The sequence below is a fragment of the Myotis nattereri genome, assembly GCF_964212035.1.
Source record: "Myotis nattereri genome assembly, chromosome: 5".
Classification (NCBI taxonomy): Eukaryota; Metazoa; Chordata; class Mammalia; order Chiroptera; family Vespertilionidae; genus Myotis; species Myotis nattereri.
The window spans coordinates 26,153,285-26,173,987 of NC_138080.1; the positions used below are offsets into that span (position 1 = coordinate 26,153,285).

General features: G+C 55.2%; 2 protein-coding genes across 3 annotated transcripts; both read left to right on the forward strand.

The window, feature by feature from the left end:
* The first annotated feature begins 297 nt into the window (after positions 1-297).
* Positions 298-15,669, forward strand: RAVER1 (ribonucleoprotein, PTB binding 1). 2 transcript variants are annotated; one of them, XM_081090898.1, is made up of 13 exons: positions 298-669; positions 2,263-2,329; positions 4,795-5,264; positions 8,902-9,093; positions 9,288-9,417; positions 9,763-9,857; positions 10,810-10,897; positions 11,208-11,419; positions 11,514-11,822; positions 13,173-13,247; positions 13,681-13,839; positions 14,224-14,307; positions 14,397-15,669. In XM_081090898.1, the coding sequence occupies exons 1-13, from the start codon at positions 400-402 to the stop codon at positions 14,541-14,543; spliced, it is 2,298 nt and encodes a 765-aa protein (XP_080947024.1). In that variant the 5' UTR covers positions 298-399; the 3' UTR covers positions 14,544-15,669. The 2 variants fall into 2 exon arrangements, with proteins under 2 accessions (XP_080947024.1, XP_080947025.1); XM_081090899.1 differs by having other exon boundaries at positions 13,699-13,839.
* FDX2 (ferredoxin 2) lies at positions 14,522-20,376 on the forward strand. The gene is made up of 5 exons (XM_081090901.1): positions 14,522-16,032; positions 16,127-16,181; positions 16,373-16,479; positions 19,619-19,706; positions 19,956-20,376. Exons 1-5 carry the CDS (start codon positions 15,888-15,890, stop codon positions 20,110-20,112), a joined length of 552 nt encoding a protein of 183 aa, XP_080947027.1. The 5' UTR covers positions 14,522-15,887; the 3' UTR covers positions 20,113-20,376.
* The last annotated feature ends 327 nt before the right edge of the window (positions 20,377-20,703 follow it).

A 20,703-nucleotide genomic window follows, 5' to 3' on the forward strand; every position in this document is an offset into this window, starting at 1 on the left:
AGGGAGAGGGAGAAATAGAAACATCAATGGTGAGTGAGAATCATTGATTGGCTGCCTCCTGCATGCCCCCTACTGGAGGTCGAGCCTGAAACCAGGGCATGTGCCCTGACCGCGAATCGAACTGTAACCTCCTGGTTCATAGGTCCATGCTCAACCACTGAACCACACCAGCCCCGCCGGAGTCTGTGGCTGGATTCCACCTGCGCTAAGGGGATCCCCCACAGCGCTGAGCGTCTATTGAGTGACATCTCAGCGGTGGCAAGGGGCGGAGGCTGTGCGCCGAGATGGGGCGTGAACTCTGGGAGGCGGGCTGCGCCCTAGCCAATGGGCTGAGAGATTTGAAGAGAAGGGGAGGGGCTCCTTTCGGCCAATAGGTGGACGCGCCCTCGTTGCCGCTCTATGCCGCTCCGCCCTGGCTCGCTGGTCCCAGAAGGCGCCGGGTTTCCCAAGATGGCGGCCGACGTGTCCGTTACTCACCGGCCCCCGCTGAGTCCGGAGCCTGGGGCCGAGGCTGAAACTGACGATGCCCCAGAGCGCCGGGCGCCCGAAGAAGAACTGCAGCCGCTAGATCCAGAGGAGATCAGGAAACGCTTGGAACACACCGAGCGCCAGTTCCGTAACCGCCGCAAGATACTGATCCGGGGCCTCCCGGGGGACGTGACCAACCAGGTATGGGGGGGCGGTGTGGGAGCGTGGCGGGAAATACCACCGTGCGCGTGCGCGGGGGGAACCAGGCAACACCGACGCTGGCGTGCTCGGGTGTAGGGGGCGTCGGCGGGAGAGTCCAAACGCAGGATCCATGAGGGTTTGGGAGAGACCAAGGGCGGTTTGTTGGGGGGGGGGGGGAACGGTGATGGAGGGAGAAACCAACTTTGGACTGAGGGAGGATGTGCTAAACGGCGACCACGGGCTTGGAAGAGCACTCGTGATTGAAGTGGGTGGGCAGCCTTGGCCGCGTGGGGGGGTTGTGAATGGGCAGCTAGACCGGGACTGTGGGAACAGAGACGCCAGGAGCCCCCTGCTCTGATTGTGTTTATCCTCATTCCCCTCTGCCATGAGGTGGCCAGACCGCATAGTCAGAAGTTCAGGGTTGGCTTAGAGCACGGATTATGAACTCCTCTTACAGATAGATCGGAAGCTGTAGCAGCTCCTGAGATCTTTCTTCTCCCAAAGCCCCAGAATGTATTTGGAAAAAGGGGTCTCCTGCCTCCAGCCCACAGACCTGAAAGAAAGGAGGGGCCCGTGTTGTGTGGAGCTCGCCTTGGCTGGTCTGGCTAGGGGTGCTCTTCTCTTGGGGCCTGTGGGTGCAGGGCTTTCCAGTGCTCTTTGGACCCAAGGAGATCGCATCTGGTCCGCCCTGCCCTGCGGTGGTGGAATGGGCTCTCTCTTCCTGTTGCTCAGGATTCCTCCTTTCGGGGCCACCCACACATCTGCCGCTGGCTCACCCTCCGTTGGTGGGCACGTGGGTGGTAGGGCCACCAAAGTGTGGGGAGGGCGTGACTCGGGGGACAGACCTGGGGCAAGCACCACTAGGCATGGTCTGGTTTATTCCTAGAGTCAGCCCTCCTCCTAGCACCTGCCCTCTCTTAGCTGGGAACACACTGTCTCTCCTGCAGGGTGCACAGTGTATCTGGCACAAGCAGGCCGGTAGAGGCTCGCCCCCGCAGCTGGCTTACAAGAAGGCAACCGTGTCAGCAGGAGGGAACTGGGAGGCACGTGAAGCCACCCAGTGTGGGCTTCAAGTATACGGGGTCCGCAGTCAGGTACCCCTGGGTGGCATTCCTGCTGCTGTCTTGACCTTCACCTCTCTGAGCCTGTTTCCTCATCTGCAAGATGGGTTTGTTATTACCTAACTTGTAATGTTGAAAGGAGTCAGGCTTCCAATTAAGGGTCAGTCAGACAGGTTAAAGCAGCGGTCACCAAACTTTTGGACCTCGCGGACCACCGGTTGGCACCCCTGGGTTAAACAACTTCCCTAACGGCATTAGGCAGAGCTAGGCCTTGAACTCAGACCCGCCTGACTCTCTAAGAGTATTTTGTGTTGGTTAAGAAAATGGGATCTGCAATTAGACTTTGAATCCCGGCTCTGCCAGGTGTGGCCTCAATGGCTTTGGGCAAGTAACTGCTCTGAGTTCAGTTTCCTCCTTTGTTAAATGGGGACTGTAATTGACCTGCCTCTGTAGCTGCTCCATGTGAAGGTTGCGCTGGATTGCTTCCTTCAGCCCCTGGTGACTCCCTGTCCTTTGGCTTCTGTCTTTGCAGGAAGTGCACGACCTGCTCAGCGACTACGAGCTCAAGTACTGTTTTGTGGACAAATACAAAGGGACAGGTTTGTGGGGCTGTGGGGTGGGCTAGTGGCAAGGGTGACAGTCCCTGAAGCCAGGTGCTTTCTGGCCTGGCATCTTCTCTCCTGAATTTTGGGCTCAACATCCTCTAGGCAGGCACAAGACAGACTGTTGCCCCAATCTTTTCTGGGTGCTCATTATGGAGCAGTCTTGATATTCCTGTTCTTCCTTCAGGCTGCTCAGCCAGATACCTGAGCATTGGGCTTCCCCACTTCCCACACCATACCCCCAGTCACCTAGGCCTGTCTGGTCTTTGTCAAGACCTCCAGAACAATTAGTGCTCCTCCATCTCTGTCAAAATGGCAGTCACCACTGGCCTCTCCATGATTTCACACTCCTACTTGCCCTCCCCCAGGGAGCCAGGGTCTATCAAATTTGATCAGTTGATTGCAAATCTGATCAAACCTAATTCTAGCCCTCCAGTGGGCTCAGTGGTTGAGCATTGACCCATGAACCAAGAGTTTGATTCCTGGTCAGGGCACATGTCCGGGTTGCTACCCAGTAGGGGGTGTGCAGGAGGCAGCCAGTCAATGATTCTCTCTCATCATCGATGTTTCTATTTCTCTCTCCCTCTCTCCTCTCTCTGAAATGAATTTTAAAACTCAAACATATAAAAACAAAACAAAAAAAACTAATCCTAACCTGATTGTTTTTCTCTCCTCAATACCTGTCTGAGGCTCCTCTTGACACTATCTTGCAAGGATGTGCCCCAGCCTTGCCACCTCCTCAGTGGCAAGCTTCCAGGCGTTCCCTCTGCCTCTGTTCTTAGCTGTCCCCTCTTCTATCCAGGTGCAGGCAGGCAGCTCCTCAACAGTGCCCTGCGTGCCTCTCCCCATCACTCTGGGCTGTTACTGCTGGCTCGCTCGCTGCCTCCTGCACTGAGTGGTCATCTCCATGAGAGCAGGGACAAGTCCTGTCAGCCTTGCACCCCCCACCTTGTGGGAGACCTTTGGTGGGTGTCTGTGTCCTCTAGTCCTTTGCTTGCAATCTGTAACTTGGGTGAGAAGCAGGTGAGGACGGGGACCCTGGAGACCTACCTGGTGGGCTAGGGTAAGTGGTTAAAACTTGGGACCTGGAGACAAATAGACCTGGGTTCAAGTCCTGGTCTGTCCTCACTTGGAGGCCAGAGGCAAGTGAGTCACCCTTCCTGAGCCTCAGCAAATTGGGCTTGACCTGCTTGGGTTGGCCACAAGGTAAAACACATTAAAATCATTAAAATACCTAAAAAGGCTGTGCGTGTCTGGCACCCAGTAGATACTTAGTAAACACTGGCAGGGGCAACAAGTCAGAACTGTTTTACTAAGTACCTCTTCTGTGTATATGCCAGGTATTGGGGTTCCAGAGGTTAAGTGACTCTCATTATAGTGTTTTTCGATAAATGTTTATTATGCGCCAGTATATGCTGGGACACAGGACACAGCTGTGAACCAAACAGCGATGGGCTAGTCTGGGGGGAGAATGTCATCCACACAACTGCAGGCGTGAAGGTGAAGTGGTCATAGGACTAGAAGCTACTGGGTGCTGTGGGAGCCCAGAGCTGTGATCTGAAACAGGAGCAGTCAGGGTAGGCCTCATGGGGGAAGTGATGTTTGCAGTCAGATTGAAGGGTGGGTCAGGATTAACCAGGTGAAGAAGGGGAGGTCAGTGTTCCATTGAAATACAGATGCAAAGGCCTACGCGGGCATGTGCCTGGCATAGTCCAGGAAGTAGCAGCAGGAGATGGCAGAGGAAGTTAGCAAAGACAGGCCACACAGGCTCCCTTGTCCCCTGCAGTGAGAAGCCCCTGGATAAGGCATGGCACATTCTGATAATCATTTTGAAAAGCTAGCTGTTGGCTGGACAGCAAACCAGGAGGGCAGCAGGACTGAGGCTTAGGCCAGGGCTCAGACATGAGAGGTGAGCGGTGTTGGCCTAGAAAGGTGGTGAGGACGGGGTGCAGAGTGGGGCTGTGGAGCCTGTTTGCTTGGGTTCCAGTCCAGGCTCCTCCCCTCTGTTAGGGGTGCCGCTGCTCTGCACTCATTTCCTTGCTGGCACCATGGTGGTTATGAGGAGTAAGTTATTCCCATTTAACAGATGGGGAAACTGAGACCCCCACAGCCACTTAAGCTGGAGTTGAAACCAGGCTCTAGTGACCACGTGCTTGACCACTACTCTCTGTGTCACCCAAGTTACTCACCTATTGTCACCTAGCCAGGTGCACAGTATATAAGAGGGCAGGTGAGCTCATGAGTAGGTTGAGAACGGCTAGGGGGTGAGGGCAGGGAGCAGGCCTCCTGGAGGTAGAAGTTGCTCAAGGCTGGCAACTATCTAGTCCACTGGGGCCTGGGGTGTCTTAGTGGGTCAGTATTCTGAGATCACACATGGTTTAGGAGAAGTAAGGGCGGGCAGCCATGGGGCCTAGGGGCAGGCGCTCTGGGACCCCACTGACCCCCTCCCCCTCCCGCTGCAGCCTTTGTGACCCTGCTGAACGGGGAGCAAGCCGAGGCCGCCATCAGCACCTTCCACCAGAGCTGCCTGCGGGAGCGCGAGCTGTCTGTGCAACTGCAGCCCGCTGACGCCTTGCTCTGCGTGGCCAACCTGCCCCCCAGCCTCACGCAGCAGCAGTTCGAGGAGCTGGTGCGGCCCTTCGGCAGCCTGGAGCGCTGCTTCCTGGTCTATAGCGAGCGCACTGGCCATTCCAAGGGGTATGGCTTTGCCGAGTACATGAAGAAGGACTCGGCTGCCCGTGCCAAATCGGACCTGCTGGGCAAGCCGCTGGGCACGCGCACCCTCTATGTGCACTGGACAGACGCGGGACAGCTGACACCCGCCCTGCTCCACTCCCGCTGCCTCTGTGTTGACCGCCTGCCCCCTGGCTTCAGTGATGTGGACGCCCTGCGTCAGGCTCTGTCGGCTGTCCACACACCGACCTTCTGCCAGGTGAGCTTGAGCCTGGAGTGGGAACCTGGTGAGCAGATGCCAGGCCTGGAGCACCTGGGAGGGTCCTTTGGGTTCACCTGCCCTCCCCAATCTCCTGGATCCCTTTTCAGTAAAGTGTTGACGTTGCCATTTTGAATGGGGTTCTTGTTAGGCCACTTGGTGGAGCTCAGACAGGAGCCAGATGACTGGAGTTCAAATCCCTGCATTCCCCCTAGGGCAGTGGCTCTCAATCTTCTGGCCCTTTAAATACAGTTCCTCATGTTGTGACCCAACCATAAAATTATTTTCTTTTTTTATCTTTAATTTAATTTCTTTATTGGTTAAGGTATTACAAGTGTGTCCTTATCCCCCCCCCCCCAGTTAACCCCCAACCCCCCCAACCCCCACTCATGCTTTCATCCCCCTGTTGTCCATATCCATTGGTTTGGCCATAAAATTATTTTCGTTGCTACTTCATAACTGTAGTGTTGCTACTGTTATGAATCGTAATGTAAATATCTGATATGCAGGATGGTCTTAGGCGACCCCTGTGAAAGGGTCGTTCAACCACCAAAGGGGTCGCGACCCACAGGTTGAGAACCGCTGCCCTAGTGCCTGGTTTAACCTCGCTGGCCTCTCCCCATGTGAAGTGCAAGTGAGGCGGCTGCCTTTGTAAAAGCTGGGCAGAAAGCTTGTGCATCCCTCATTCACCTTCACTCCTGCACTCATTAGCTGTCTCTTGAACACCTACTGGGTCCCAGGCCCAGCATTGGGGAGACTGCTCTGGAGGAGCCCACAGTCTGTTTAGCCTTAAGGTTAGAAAATGGATTGACCAGGTTCATTCTTAAGGGAGTCAGTGTTCACACATTGGTTAGCAAAACAATCCTTGTTCATCCAAGTCACATTTGTCAGGCACGGCTGTATGTGTGCCCGTGACAAGCACAGTGGGGTGAGAATAGGCCAGGCCCAGCCCTGGCAGAGCCCCAGATGGTCTTGCCCTCCCCTCCCCCCCAAGGCAGACGTTCCTTTAGCACTCACTGGATTCTGAGCACATTATTGCTGTCCCTTTTTTCTGTAACAACCTGTAACAGGTGTTACCCCATTTTCAGGTGGGGACACTGAGGCACAGAGGGGTCAAGTAACATGCCCCAGGTTATGCAGCCAGGACCTGGTAGAGCCAGGATTGGAACACTGCAGCCTGGCTCCAGAGCCCCAGGCAGCCTAGAGGAAGCTGATACCTGACTCAGACCCCAGCTCTGGTGTTAGGTGGGGCCCACTCCTCTTGTATGAATGGTTTTAGGACCTGGGGATGGGACATGTGTAGGAACTCCTCTCCTTGCTCTCTCAGCATTCATTCATGCTCCTGCACCTCCTGTGTGTTAGGCCCTGGGTGGGGCTCAGGACATAGATGAATTAGGTCGATGGCCACTTCCTCACGCGGAGGTTGAGGTTGGCAAGAACTACAAGTTCTCTCTTTGAGCCTCAGTTTCCCCATCTGGTTGCCTTTTGACTCGCTGAGTCTCTATTCATCTGTGATTGTGAGAAGATGTGTGTCCCGGCCTTGGTATGGGGCCTGGCCAGAGATGGGCTGATGGCTAGAGGCTACCCTGCCTGGCACGCAAAGCGGGTGCTGGGCCCCTGCCGACAGCCTCCCTGAGCTACTATGGCTGGAGTGGGACCCTTCCCTGCCCTTGTTGAACATCTTATTGAACCCTACAACTACCCTTTGAGGTAGATAGAGTAGCTGCCCCACCTTGCAGACGAAAAAACTGAGGGCCAGGGAGGGGCACCTGCCCAGGCCAGCCAGCCAGTTGGAGGTGGGCTGGGAGTCAAGGTCAGGCAGCTGACTCCAGGGCCTGTGCTCTAAACTGGGTGCCCTTGCCTCCCACGACGGCCGATGCCACTCTGGGAATCTGCTGTCGTCCTGGGGATGGGAGGCTTTATTCTCAACACAATCAAGATGAGACCAAGGTCCCATAGCAACTCACTCTAAGGCACTTTGTCATTTATTCACAGGCAGATTTCCATATTATAGTTGCTTTATTTCATTACAGAGTTGCTTAAAAATGCTTGAATGTTATAAATATGTATAAAGCAGGTTTCACATGACCTTGTGAAAAAAGCCTTTTCCACTTCGTTGCTTTTCTGAAAGGACAGTCCAATCACATTTGGAAACTCAGCACATTCTGTGGTAAAGGCTCCCTCCAGCCCCCCAGCACTTTTCCTGCAGAGCCCCTGCTTGTACCAGTTTGTTGTGTCCTTCCAGCGAGATTTTATTAAGCGTTTTCAACGAATGTGTTTGTATGTTCCTGCATTCCTCTCTTCTTGATCCATTCGTTGCTGTGCCTGCGTTGGTTTGGTTTTTCCACTCATTCTGTCTTGGGCATCTTTCCGTGTTCAGACATGAGCGCTTCCTCAGTCCCTTTGCAGCTGTGCCATATTCCATTTTATGGACTCTGGACCATTCCCTCCTGGTGGGCATTGGGTTGGTCCCAGACCACCCTCCATCAGTCAGAACCCAGAGCAATGATACTAGTTCTTGGGATAGCCATCGCCACCCTGAGGTGGCCAGTCCTGTTAGGGTACAGCTTCGCCTTGCTTGATCCCAGCTCCAGCTCTGCGGCCTGGGCAAGGGACTGCCACTCTCTGAGTCTCAGTTTCCTCACCTGCAGAGTGGGCATGCTGACAGTGCCTGCATCTGGACACAGGAAGAGCCCAGCTGAGTGCTCTCACCCAGTATCTGCTTTCCCTGGGATAGCCTCCATCCGCAATGCCAGCTCTCACAATATCCTGAAAACCAAGAGCTCTGGCAGCAGAGAACCCATGTGGGGCTGTCCGTGGCCTTTCTCTTAGTGTCTTGATGCAGAGCTATTTGCGTGTTTGATTTTCAGGGTGCCCTGGACCCCACTGGAGTGACTGATGTGTAATATATAATATGTGTGGCATTCTCCCTTTCTGATTTCTTAAAAATTCTCGGTCTGGGAACACATCTGGCCCAAGGGCCTGGAGGAGGATCTGTAAGCCTAAAGTACCAAATGGCTGCAATCAAGGGGGATGCACAGGCCTCCCTGGTCTGCCCGTGATCGCACCTCTGTTCCCTGTCCTGTGGCTCACTGGCTGTTACCTTTCACCTGAGCTCAGAGGCCACTTGCTTTGCCCCCAGGCTCTGTGCCTTCCCAGCCCTGGCTGCAGTGTCCTTGGCCTGAGGCTCCTGATTTGGTGGTGCTCCAAAGCCACCCACCTGCCTCTTTTCCAGCCAGCCCCTCCTCCCAGCCCTGAAACCTCAGCTTGCTTCCTGTGCTCAGGAATCTCAAAGTCCCAAAGTGACACTGGCATGAAGCGCAAGGGAGTTGATCCCTGTGAGACGGGTCCCAGCGTTGTCCTCCCACCAGCTGTGTGACCTTGAGCATACTGACTTCTCTGAGCCTCAGTTGCCCCCTCTGAGAAATGGGTAGGATGCAGCTTCTCCGGGCCATGGAGAAGATTCAATGAGCTAATGAGGAACAGGGCTCAGAACAGTGCCAGGCCCAAAAATCTACCCTCTCTGGCGGGGAGGGGGTCTCTTAATCGGGATCCATGCCTGGTCACAGTTGTCACTCTATGTGAGAGTGGTCACTGCCCCCTGGCACTCACGTCCACCTCCCCCCACCCTCACCAGCTGGCGTACGGCCAGGATGGGCAGCTGAAGGGCTTCGCTGTGCTGGAGTATGAGACTGCCGAGATGGCTGAAGAGGTGCAGCAGGAGGCAGATGGCCTGGCCCTGGGGGGCAGCCACCTGCGCATCTCCTTCTGTGCCCCAGGGCCCCCTGGGCGCAGCATGCTGGCTGCGCTCATCGCTGCCCAGGCCACGGTGAGTGTGTGCCCAGGGAGTGGGAATGGGAAGCTGGCGGGGCGGGGGTGGGGGGTGGGGGGGACACAGGCTCTCCCTTGAGAAATCAGGGCTCTTGGCGGTCACCACTCAGGTTCTGGCGGCAATAGGGAAGGATGAGGCCTCACCTCTGTGGCCTGGCAGGGCTCTGAACCACCGTCCTTTTCTCTCCTCAGGCCCTCAATCGGGGCAAAGGGCTCCTGCCTGAACCCAATATCCTGCAGCTGCTCAACAGCCTGGGGCCTTCCGCCTCCCTCCAGCTGCTGCTCAATCCCCTGCTTCACAGCAACTCGGGAGGCAAGCAGGGTAAGGCGTGTCGAGTGAACAGCGGGCGGGGTCCCCAGCCTCTCAGCCGGGCGTCTCCCAGGGACTGTGTTCCCACCTGAGCTCCCTGTGACAAGAGCCCCATGAGCCAGAGCCGTGTTAAGAATGGAGGTCACCTGCACGGGGTCAGAGGTGGGAGCATTGCAGCCTGCAGTGAGGCAGGGTGGTGGGAAAGGGGCCATCCTTTCCCAGGGCAGACTCCCTTCCCAGGCCCTTCCTTAGGGCTGTTCGCTCGCTCTCTCATGGCTTCGGGCGCAGGGCTGCCTCTGATTGCAGAGGGGGGCTTCCATCCAGGGATCACCGCCCATTTCCCGGGTCTCCCTCCAGGTCTCCTGGGTGCCCCTCCAGCCATGCCACTGCTCAGCGGGCCTGCTCTGTCCACAGCGCTGCTGCAGCTGGCCCTGCAAACCCAGGGTCAGAAGGTAACATGGGTGTGGGCCCTGGGTTCCCTCCTTACTCACACGTGCTGCCACAGCCCCTTCCCTTTCAGTTTCAAACACTTCTCACATCTGGGCCTCGCCTTCGGGGTTGTGGGCCATCTGGCTGTGTCCTTGGTGCTTGATATGGGGCCTGACCTGTCACAGGTGCCCAGGACTCAGTTTGGGGAAGAACCTGGCCCCACCAGGGAATAGAATGGCCTTTCACCCCTACTCCCTCACGCAAAGACACAAAAATAGACACACATACACACACACAAATATACATACCATACCACCTCAGTGCACACACGGAGACACATGCACACATGCAAAAACTGATATACATGGGGACACATACACACACAAAAATAGACACCACACCTTAGTATGGTACCGGTGTGTCAGACAGAGACATGTGCATGCGCACGCACACACACACACCACACATAGATGGACACAGAAAAATAGAACATACGTGTACTACCCTGTCTGGTTTGATTCACTGGGGCCGTCAGTGGCATGAGTATGTCTGATGATAACTAACAGTGTGAAGTTGTGGGCTTGGACTTTTTCGTGTGTCTCAGAGACTGACTGAATCCATATGTAGCTAAGAATGACTCCTTCCGTGATAATGAGCAGGAGGCTGGGTGTGGGCTGGTGGGTGCCTAAGGATTGTCACGGTGTGTGTGTGATACTAACACTGGGGTGGTAGGCCCTGACTGCTGAGTGTATGGTCCATGTTCCCTGGGTCTCAGGTGGGCCTTGGCCTGCAGGAGGTCCTTGGTTACCACTAGCTGGCCAGGTGGATGATGGCCAGGGTGTCACAGACATTGGGGGACCCGTGAACAGCGTGGGCTAGAGTCTGGGTGTGCGGGGCATTGAGACCCTTGGCAATACCTGTCTGCTACTAAGGCCACACTGCCCCCATCACCGGCTGACTGTGCTCTGTCCCCAGAAGCCTGGGATCCTGGGAGACTCTCCCTTGGGCCCCCTGCAGCCTGGTGCCCAGTCGGCCAACCACCTCCTTGGGGAGCTGTCTGCAGGTAACAGACCCTGCCCCTGGTCATCTCTCTGGGCCCATCCTGCTTCCCTTTCCCTATTGGGTGGTACATTTCCAGTTGCATGGCCTTGGGCAAGTGCCCTAACCTTTCTGGGTCTCAGCGTCTGTCAGCTGGGTGCCCACCTTGTGGGAGAACCCATGAGCATTCTGGGAGCTGATACACGCAGAGGCCTTGCTCAGTGACCAGCGCATAGTTGTTCCTCGGCAGTTCACCCTGGTCCAAGCAAATGCTTTAGGACCCTGGGAAGGTAGGGTCCTGTATGTTTGGGCCACTGACATTCTTCTCTCTGTAGGAGGGGGCCTGCCTCCGGAGCTGCCACCCCGGCGAGGGAAGCCACCACCCCTGCTACCGCCACTGCTTGGTCCTTCCGGAGGCGACCGAGAACCCATGGGCCTGGGTCCCCCAGCAGCCCAGCTCACTACACCCCCTGCCCCTGTGGGACTCCTAGGCACTGGCCTCAGAGGCCTACAGAAAGATAGTGGACCTCTGCCAACACCGCCCGGGGTAAGGTCCTGTCCTGGGCCCAGCACTGTTCCAGTCTCCTGCCCTGCGATGTTTCCCGTCAGGAACCCTCTCGAATCCAGCCCTCTCGCCACAGGTCTCACTGTTGGGGGAGCCCCCCAAGGACTTCCGGATCCCCCTGAACCCTTACCTGAACCTACACAGCCTGCTCCCTGCCAGCAATCTGGCGAGTAAGGAGGCCCGGGGCTGGGGAGGCGCCGGGAGAAGCCGCCGCCCAGCTGAGGGCCCCCTGCCTAACCCCCCAGTCCCCAGAGGTGGCGGTGGTGGAGGTGGCGGCAGCAGCAAAGCCTTCCAGCTCAAGTCCCGCCTGCTCAGCCCCCTCACCAGCACGCGCCTGCCCCCCGAACCAGGGCTTCCTGACAGCTATGGCTTCGACTACCCTTCGGTGAGTATCTTTCTGCCCTGTTGTCAGCCCTCCCGAAGGCTGGCTACTGTGGCCCTTTGTCCCCTGGGAGCAAGTCATTCTCCAAACCAATATTTCTCTAGCACTGACTGTGCCAGGCCCAGCACTGTGACAGTGGGGAACATGCCAGACACAGTCCTTGCCCTTCGGTCTCTTGTCTGTTTCTGCACATCAGACCTTGCTTCCTGTCTGTCTTTCTCTCCCAAGAGGCCTTAGGCTGTACTTCTGCTTCTCCTTAGAGACAGGGCTCAGCTTCCTGTCTCTCTGCCCTTCTCTCTCCTCTCCCCTCTGAGATTCCTGTCTCTGTCCCTGGGGAACTGTTCTTTCTATGACTCCAACGTTTTCCAGGTCAGATGTTGCAGACTGGCCACTTGCAGGCCACCTGTGTTGTTTGACCCGCACTGTATTATAAGAAAACTAGTGACCTGGTGCATGGATTCGTGCACATTGAAAGGAAATCAATTAGAAGAAATATTTTAATATTGCTATTCGTCCTTTCTCTATAATAGAAGTGTCAGAGATGAAAGAAAATTAGTAAAATGTATATGAAAGTAATATATAAATTGATTAACAAACAATAACAACATGATATAACAACAACAAAGACATGATATGAAAACAAAAACATGATACAAAAAAAAACCAAAAACATGATATAAAAACAATGACTGATAAATTGATTAAACTTACTCTAATATCTCCCGGTACACCACATTAAGAGTAAAGACACTTTCAGAGTGCTTGACCGATTTCCCTTGTGATGAAGTATTTACAACTTTAACGCCAAGCAATATATAACTGACCATGTCTGAAACGGGTTCAGGTAGGAATATTCCTACTCTTTCTATATTGGTGCCACTGAGAGCTTTATATGTATCGCGCATGCGTGAGTCAACGTTTATTTTTAAATTGCCAATGTGCATCATATGTACCAGATGGTTGGACGGACATATGGCCGGTCACTTAGCCTTTTATATATAAAAGAATAACAATTGATAGTGAAGTCTATTTAAAAAAACACTGAAATAAACGCTGATACCAACATATAAAAACTGCAAGCATTCACACAACCCTGATGCTCAGCTTGCCTGGAAAACTCGAAACACCTGGCTCCAGTGGGGCCACATGACTTCATAGTAGTCATCTCTGGGTCTTAGGTGGAGCCATCCCCGGGACAGAGCACATTCTGTCTCATTGCCCCACTCTACAGGTCGAGTTTCCCCTCTACTAGAAGGGGCAAACTTCCCTAATGACATCTGTGCTGGAGAATTCAGCTAAGAGTGAGGTTGGTGCAGACCCCAACCCAACACACTTTCTCCCACTTTCATTCAGGACATGGGACCTAGGCGGCTCTTCTCCCACCCACGGGAGCCAGCCCTCGGGCCTCACGGACCCAGCCGACACAAAGTAAGAGCTGCCCTGTGAATCCCACCTTCCAGGTGTATCAGTTAGCTTTTGCTGCATAACAAGTGGTCCTACCACTTGTGGCTTAGAACAGCAAACATTTTATCATTTCATACCATTCTGTGGGATGGTGGGTGGGTGGTTCTCTACACTCACATTGTAGCTCAGCTGAAGTTCAACAATTACAGGGGCCTTAGTCATATACCTGGTGGCCAGTAGGTTGGTAAATGGGCCTTGTCTGGGGGTCTCTGCTGGTGAGCCCCACGTGGAACTCACCCTCCAGCTGGCCAGCCTGTGCACATACACGTGGTGGTGATCCCAGGATTCCCTAGAGGCAGAAAGGAGGCAGGCACCTCTGCTTGTTGGCCAAAGTCCAGAGTCATTTAGGAGTGGTTTACAAAAGCGGGTGGATACTGCAGTAGTCTTCCTTACTCAGCCTGCCTCCTCTCTGCAGATGTCCCCTCCACCCAGTGGCTTCAGCGAACGGAGTGGTGGAGGTGGTGGGGGATCCTTCTCTCACTTTTATTCGGGCTCGCCCACTTCCTACTTCACCAGCGGCCTGCAGGCTGGCCTCAAGCAAAGCCACCTTAACAAGGTGAGGAGCCTCCCCCAGCCGAGCACAGGTTCCCAGGGACAACCAGGATGCAAGGGATTCCTGTGACCCTCGGTGCCTAGGTCGAGGCTAGGGTGGTGGCAGGGATCAGTTTTGCTTAGAGCCAAGGTGAATTAGAACAGCTTTCCTGCACCTGTGTGTGTAGCACCTGGTGCTGCCCAGCCTTCTGAGCCTCCGCTTAGTCTCCCAGAAGCCAGGTGTTGGATGGTCTTAGCCCCAGTTGACAGATGAAAAAACTGAAGCTCAGAGACAGGGCTAATATGCCCCCAATCATGGCGAGTAAACAGCAGAGGCATGATTTGAATCTGAAGTCCTGACCTTTGTTCTGGGGGATGTTTCTTTTATCCCATCTCCCATTTCTGCCAGGCGGTTGGTTCCTCTCCACTGGGCTCCGGAGAAGGGCTCCTGGGCCTGGGCCCTGGGCCCAATGGCCATAGCCACCTGCTGAAGGTACGGGCAAGGGTTGAGGGCACACACAGCTGGGGAACGGTGACCCCCAGGTGGCCCCTGACTTGCTACCCCCTCTCCTCTGTTTCTAGACGCCACTGGGTGGCCAGAAACGCAGTTTTGCCCACCTGCTGCCCTCGCCAGAGCCCAGCCCAGAAGGCAGCTATGTGGGACAGCACTCCCAAGGCCTTGGTGGCCATTATGCAGATTCGTACCTGAAGCGCAAGAGGATTTTCTAAGGGGCTAGTGCCAGAGATGCTCCAGGGCCTGCACCAAATTGCTTCTGGGTTTTCTGGTGTTTTGTGTTTTTGTTTTGTTTTTTCCTTTCAGTAATAGAAAATCTCTGAAAGACTTTGCTGACCAACCAGCTGGAGCACAAGGAGTATGGGAGAGTCTGGGGGCTACTCTGCATCTCTGGTCTGCTCCTAGCATGGAAACCCTGCAGCCTTAAGAGAGAGCAGGCTGGGCCCCTTTCTGCCCTCCCTGTGTCCGCCAGCATCTGCCTCTCAGGGAGCCCTCTTCTGCCTCGTCGCTCCTGTATCTTGGCCTTTCGAGTGCCTTGGAGGTTTCCCTGACCTCCCATGAGGATCAGAGACTATTCCCCTTTTTTAACTTTGACAATTGACTTTTGTTTCCTTTTCTAATTTTTATTATTTTTTAAACAATCCAGGACGACCCCCAGGTCTTATACCTGCAAGGTTCAACATGTCTGAGCCTCCATTCCACACTCTTCGGTTTGAAATGGCTCGGCTCTTTTCTCTTTCTCTCATGTCTGTTGCAGGCATGGCTGCCTCCTGCCCCTGCCTGCCCAGTCTGGCCTGTCCTCCAGCTCTGGGTGCCCTGCTCCCTGCCACGGTCCCCTTGCCTTCTGATGCCTTAAAGCCGGGCCCCAAACCCACTGGCCAGAGCCTCTCAGACGTCAAGCTCTGGAAGCTTGACTCAGGACCAAACAGCTCTGGCCTGGGGATTGGGTCCCTCTACCCAGGGCCCCCACCCTGGGGACAGAAGGCCAAAGCCTTGGTCTTAGCAAACCAACTCCACCATTCCTCTGCCCACTGAAACCAGTCCCCTGCTCTTTGTCTATGGGAGTCCGGCACTGTGCACCTCACTGAGCCTCTGCTGACTCCCCCCTTGTTGAAGATGAGCACCTCCATCCCTGGCCAGGTCACTTGGAGCTGGCCTCCCCTTGGACCATTGCTGGAATCACACAACTCCATGCCCCTGCCCACCAGCAGGACCTGTTGACCTGAAGTGACCCTGGGCCCGCCCCTGGCCAGTTAGGCCACAGCTTCCTTCTTACTCTGGGGGTCCCCCATCCTCTCTCACAGACCTTTGCTGAATTAAAGTTTGTAAGTAAATGGTTTTAAAGAAAGCAGAGCTGACTGGTTCTTGAGACAGTGGGCCTGGGTGGGAGGGCTGGGGTGGCCCTACAGGGCTTGGTGTGCCAGATCCCGTCGCTGCCTCTGCCCCCCAACTCCAGCCGTTGCTGCCCCACCGCCGTGGGCGCTTATATTGCGGTAATTAGTCCGCCTCGCTCGCGCGCTACCGCGCATGCTCCAGTTCCGGGTCACGTGACGCCTGTCATGGCCGCCTCCGTGGCCCGGGGTGGCGTGAGTGCTGGGTTCTTGCTGCGGGTGGCCAAAGGTCGCTGGTGGAGCCGTTCTGGGGGCTTTTGGGGATCCGGGAAGGCGGCGTCACCAGCGACTTCCAGGAAATTCCGGGTGACAGGTACCTGCGGCGCCTCGGGTCCGGGGTTGGGCAGCACTAACCCGTCGGATGCCCGCAGGGCGCTGCGCGCGGCTCACCCAACTGTGTTTTCCAGGCTCGCGCTCGGCGGGGGAGGAAGAACCGAGCGGCCCCGAGCGGCCCGGGGACGTGTGAGTGCGGGTGGGGGCGGGAGGACTCCCCACTCCTCATCCCACGAGGTTTTCCCGGCCCCCACCTTCCCCGCACCCTCACCGTTAGAGTCCCCCTGCGCTCCGCTCCGTCCTGGTTCCCCGCCCTAAGCCTGGACTCCACCGGAACCCGGGCCCGCGTCCATGCGGCTTCCGCATCCCTCTGTCCTCAGGGTGAACGTGGTGTTCGTAGACCGGTCGGGCCAGCGGATCCCGGTGAGAGGCAGAGTCGGGGATAACGTTCTCCACCTGGCCCAGCGCCACGGGGTGGACCTGGAAGGTGGGAGCCAGGCACAGGGAACTCTGAGGCCCTTCATTCCTTGAAAACAACAACACACGCCCATTAGTTGTCTCTCTGCTGATTAACCCTCCATGGCTTCCCACGGTCCTGGGCTAAATCTAGACTCCTCAGCACCGCCTCATCCCCTGCTCAGGGAGCTCTCAGGGTTCCTTCTCCGGCTTTGTTTATTGAGCATTTACTAGAGGCCATGACAACTCCTGCCTGGGAGCTTGTGTTGTCTTTCTCTTTCCTTCCTCTTCTCGCCACACTGGCTTCCTTGCTGTTCCTCAAACTGCTTAGTTCATTCCTGCCCCAGGACCTTTGCATTTGCCGTCCCAGGGTCTGAAGTGATTTTCCATCAGATCTTCTGGTTTCTTCTCATCCTTCACTTCTCGGTGTAAATGTCATCTTCCTGACAAAGCATCCCCTTCAGTGGCCCTAGAGTGGCCCAGCCTCCCTCTTACGTGACTGTTTTATTGTCCTCATAGCACTTCTCACCATGTTGTTTCCTTCTTTGTCATCTCTCCCCAGAATGAGATCAGAAACGCTGTTTTCCTTGTTTACATGTATCTGTTGCCTCTCATGGTATTTAGACACAACAGGGATTAAGTCAGTATTTGTTGAAGGAAAGATAATAATAGCAGACATTACTTTAAGCATATTGAGACATATTAACTGACTTTTCATGACAACTGTATGTCATAGTTTGTTTTATTTATATATTATCATTTTATTTATTTTTATTTTCAAATATATGTATTTTTTTATTTCAGAAAGGAAGGGAGAGGGAGATAGGAACATCAGTGATGAGAGAGAACCATCAATCAGCTGCCTCCTACACGCCCCCTACTGGGGAGTGAACCTGCAACCCTTGCATGTGCCCTGACCAGGAATTGGAACCGTGACCTCCTGGTTCATGGATTGAGCAACACTGGCCAGGCAGATTATCACATTTTATAGGTGAGGAAATTGAGTCCCAGGTTACGTACACCTGGTCCAAGGTGAAGTGGCAAAATTAGATTCAAACCCAGCAATTTTAGCCACTAAACCTATGCTGCTCTTCTATGAATATTGAACACTAGTGTGTGCCAGGCAACAATGTACTAAAATAGGTAAGGCTCCTGTCATTTCACACCAGTTTCAACCTAATAGGGAGTAAACATGTGATTATATCATCAGCAACTGAAAAGGATGGTCTGAAAAAAAAAAGTACAGGGTTATTTGTTGGGTGAATGTAATAGGGAAGCTGATTTAGTCATTAGAGAGGTGGAGATGTTGGGGGTGGAGTGCAGGTTATGGCAGGCCTTCCTCAGGTTTTGTTCTGGAATCCAGTAGCTGGCAGTCTAGGACATAGATGGGAATATGAGTTTTAGAGGCAGGTGGCCTGTTTTCAGATTTTGCCTTTTACCAGCTGTGTGACCCTGAGCAAGGCACTTGGCACCTGTGGGCCTCTGTTTGCTCACTTATAAAATGGGATAACTTAGTCCCCTCTTCCTTGGGTTGCTACAGAAGAGTAAACAGATCTCATGTGTAATGCTTAGTACCTGGCACATGGTTAGTGTGTAGTGACTAATTGGGACATTTATATTAGACTAGAGGCCTGATGCACGAAATTCATGCATGGGGGGGGGGGGTGTCCCTCAGCGCGCCTGTACCCTCTCCAATCTGGGACCCCTCGAGGGCAGTTGGACATCCCTCTCACATTCCAGGACTGCTGGCTCCCAACCGCTTGCCTGCCTGCCTGATTGCCCCTAACTGCTTCTGGTTGCCAGCCCGATTGCCCCCTAACCATTCCTCTGCCAGCCTGATCACCCCTAACCACTCCCCTGCCAGCCTGATCGACACCTAACTGCTCCCCTGTCGGCCCGATTGCCCCTAACTGCCTTCCCCTGCTGGCCTGGTTCCCCCCAACTGCCCTCCCCTGCAGGCCTCGTCCCCCCCAAATGCCCTCCCCTGCAGGCCTGATCGCCCACAACTGCCCTCCTCTGCTGGCCATGTTGTGGTGGCCATCTTGTATGTTGGCATGATGGTCAATTTGCATATTACTCTTTTATTAGATAGGATCATCTTGATCTCAGGAATGAGGATGCTAACAAGGTGGGAAACAGGGTGAAGGAAGAGATGCTAGGGACCACTTGGAGTTTCAAGGCCTGATTTCTCCCCGGTAGACAGGGAGGTTCTGCTGGGTCAGGAGGCTGCCTTGCTTCTCTACTCTCATTATCCGACATGTCTGGAAGAGAAAGGAAAATATTCTGTCCTGTCATTCGCTTATAACAGATGTCTCTCAAGCATCTACAACATGCCATATGAGGCTCAGTGCCAAGTACAGAGAGAGGAAGACAGGTTGACAGGGTGTGATCAGTGCTGTACAGAAATTAATAAATTAACAAGGGGGAAGGACAAGAAACAGGCAGGGGGACTTGGAGGACAGCTGGGTTCCTGAGTACAAGATCTGGCCACGAAAAGAGTGGCGAGAAGAGCATTCCAGGCCGAAGGTGTAGCAAGTGCAGCGGTCCTGTGGTGGTGGCGGCAGCGAGCCCAGGGAGCCAGTGTGGTTGATGTGGAGTGAGTGAAGGGGTGGGGGAGCCACCAGGACTGCGTGGAGGAGTCTGGATTTTATTCTGGCTGTGAAGACCCTTTGGAAGGTTTTAGCCCAAGAGGGACATTATCCCCAAGCACAGTTCTCAGTCATCAGTCAGAGGATTGGGAATGTGTCCAGGGACAATCAGAAAACCCCAGCTTCTGCCTTTATTTCCTGTCTCCTTCCCCTCATGCACTGGTGCTGAGTGAGCCAGTCCCTCCTTCAGGAGCAGAAAGGAGGCAGGAACACATTTGCCCAGCACAGTGACAGCAGGGGAATTCAAAGGCTACTGGGAACCTGCCTGGCCTTTCCCTCTCAGCTTGCTGGGGGGTCCTTGGGAAATGCGACACCTTGGACATCCCTTTGCAAAACCCATCCACAGCTCAGGAACAGCGGGCTGAGAGGGGGGGGGGGGGGGGCTCCCACAGGGCATACAGGCGGGAGGGAAAGATTAGGGGCACGTGGTGAAACAAAAGGCTTCTCCCTTATGTCTTTCATTGGGTGACACCAGCCTGATGGTGCCACTTACCTAAACTCCCTTCACTTGCTGCCCCCCAGGGGCCTGTGAGGCGTCCCTGGCCTGCTCCACCTGCCATGTGTATGTGAGCGAGGACCACCTGGACTTTCTGCCTTCTCCTGATGAGAGGTGAGCGGGCAGCCCCCTCGCAGCTCGGAGCCGCAGGGTTGGCTGTTGAGCCTTTTCCTTCCCAGTGTCCAGAGGTCCACTGGGCAGCCGCTGAGGGCAGCCCCAGCGTTTCTCCCCCTCTAACCCTTCCCCTGGACTCAGTCAGCCTGCCCCTCCCTGGCCTGAAAGGTGATCTCTCTCTGCTCCTCTGAGCCCTCCTCACCAGCTGCATCAGCGTGCCCACTGCTAACCACTGCCTCCCTCGCCCAGGGAGGATGACATGCTGGACATGGCCCCCCTCCTCCAGGAGAACTCCCGGCTGGGCTGCCAGATCATCCTGACCCCTGAGCTGGAAGGGGCCGAATTCACCCTGCCCAAGATCACCAGGAACTTCTACGTGGATGGTCACGTCCCCAAGCCGCACTGATAATGGGCAGCTGGACCGTCCCGGACACCCGTGGCCCAAGGGCCAGGACTGGAGAAACAGCCACGCTGCCAGCCCAGCCCAGAGCGTGGACAGGCCCGAGAGATGTCAGAAGCACCAAGAAGGCCAAATGCTTCAGAGAGACCCCATGTCCAGGCCCTGGTGGAGACAGGGCCCCAGCTGGGGCAGCCTCTCCAAGCCCCGGAGAACCTGCGTGTGGAAAGGGGTGGAATCTAATTAGAGTGACAATAAAACCACCTTACGGAACTCCAGCATCCCGAGTGTCCTTGGCGGGGAGGTGGGGGCAGCCCCGTCCCGCCCCGCCCCGGAACTACAACTTCATCTTCCAGGCCCTCAACTCTCACCTCCCACGGCAGCGACGGGGCCCGCGGGGAAACTGAGGCAGAGGCCTGGCACAGGCCCAGGAGGCTGGAGGGCTACGTGTGCGTCAGCAGGGCAAGGCCCCGCCCCTGCAGCCGCGGAGGGATTTGCAGGGCCCCCGGCCACGAGGGGTGTGCAGGGCCCCCAGCAGAGTCCCGGAGTAGGAAGGGGAAGGGCTGGGCTGGCCTACAGCAGGGGGCGAGGCTGCAGGGT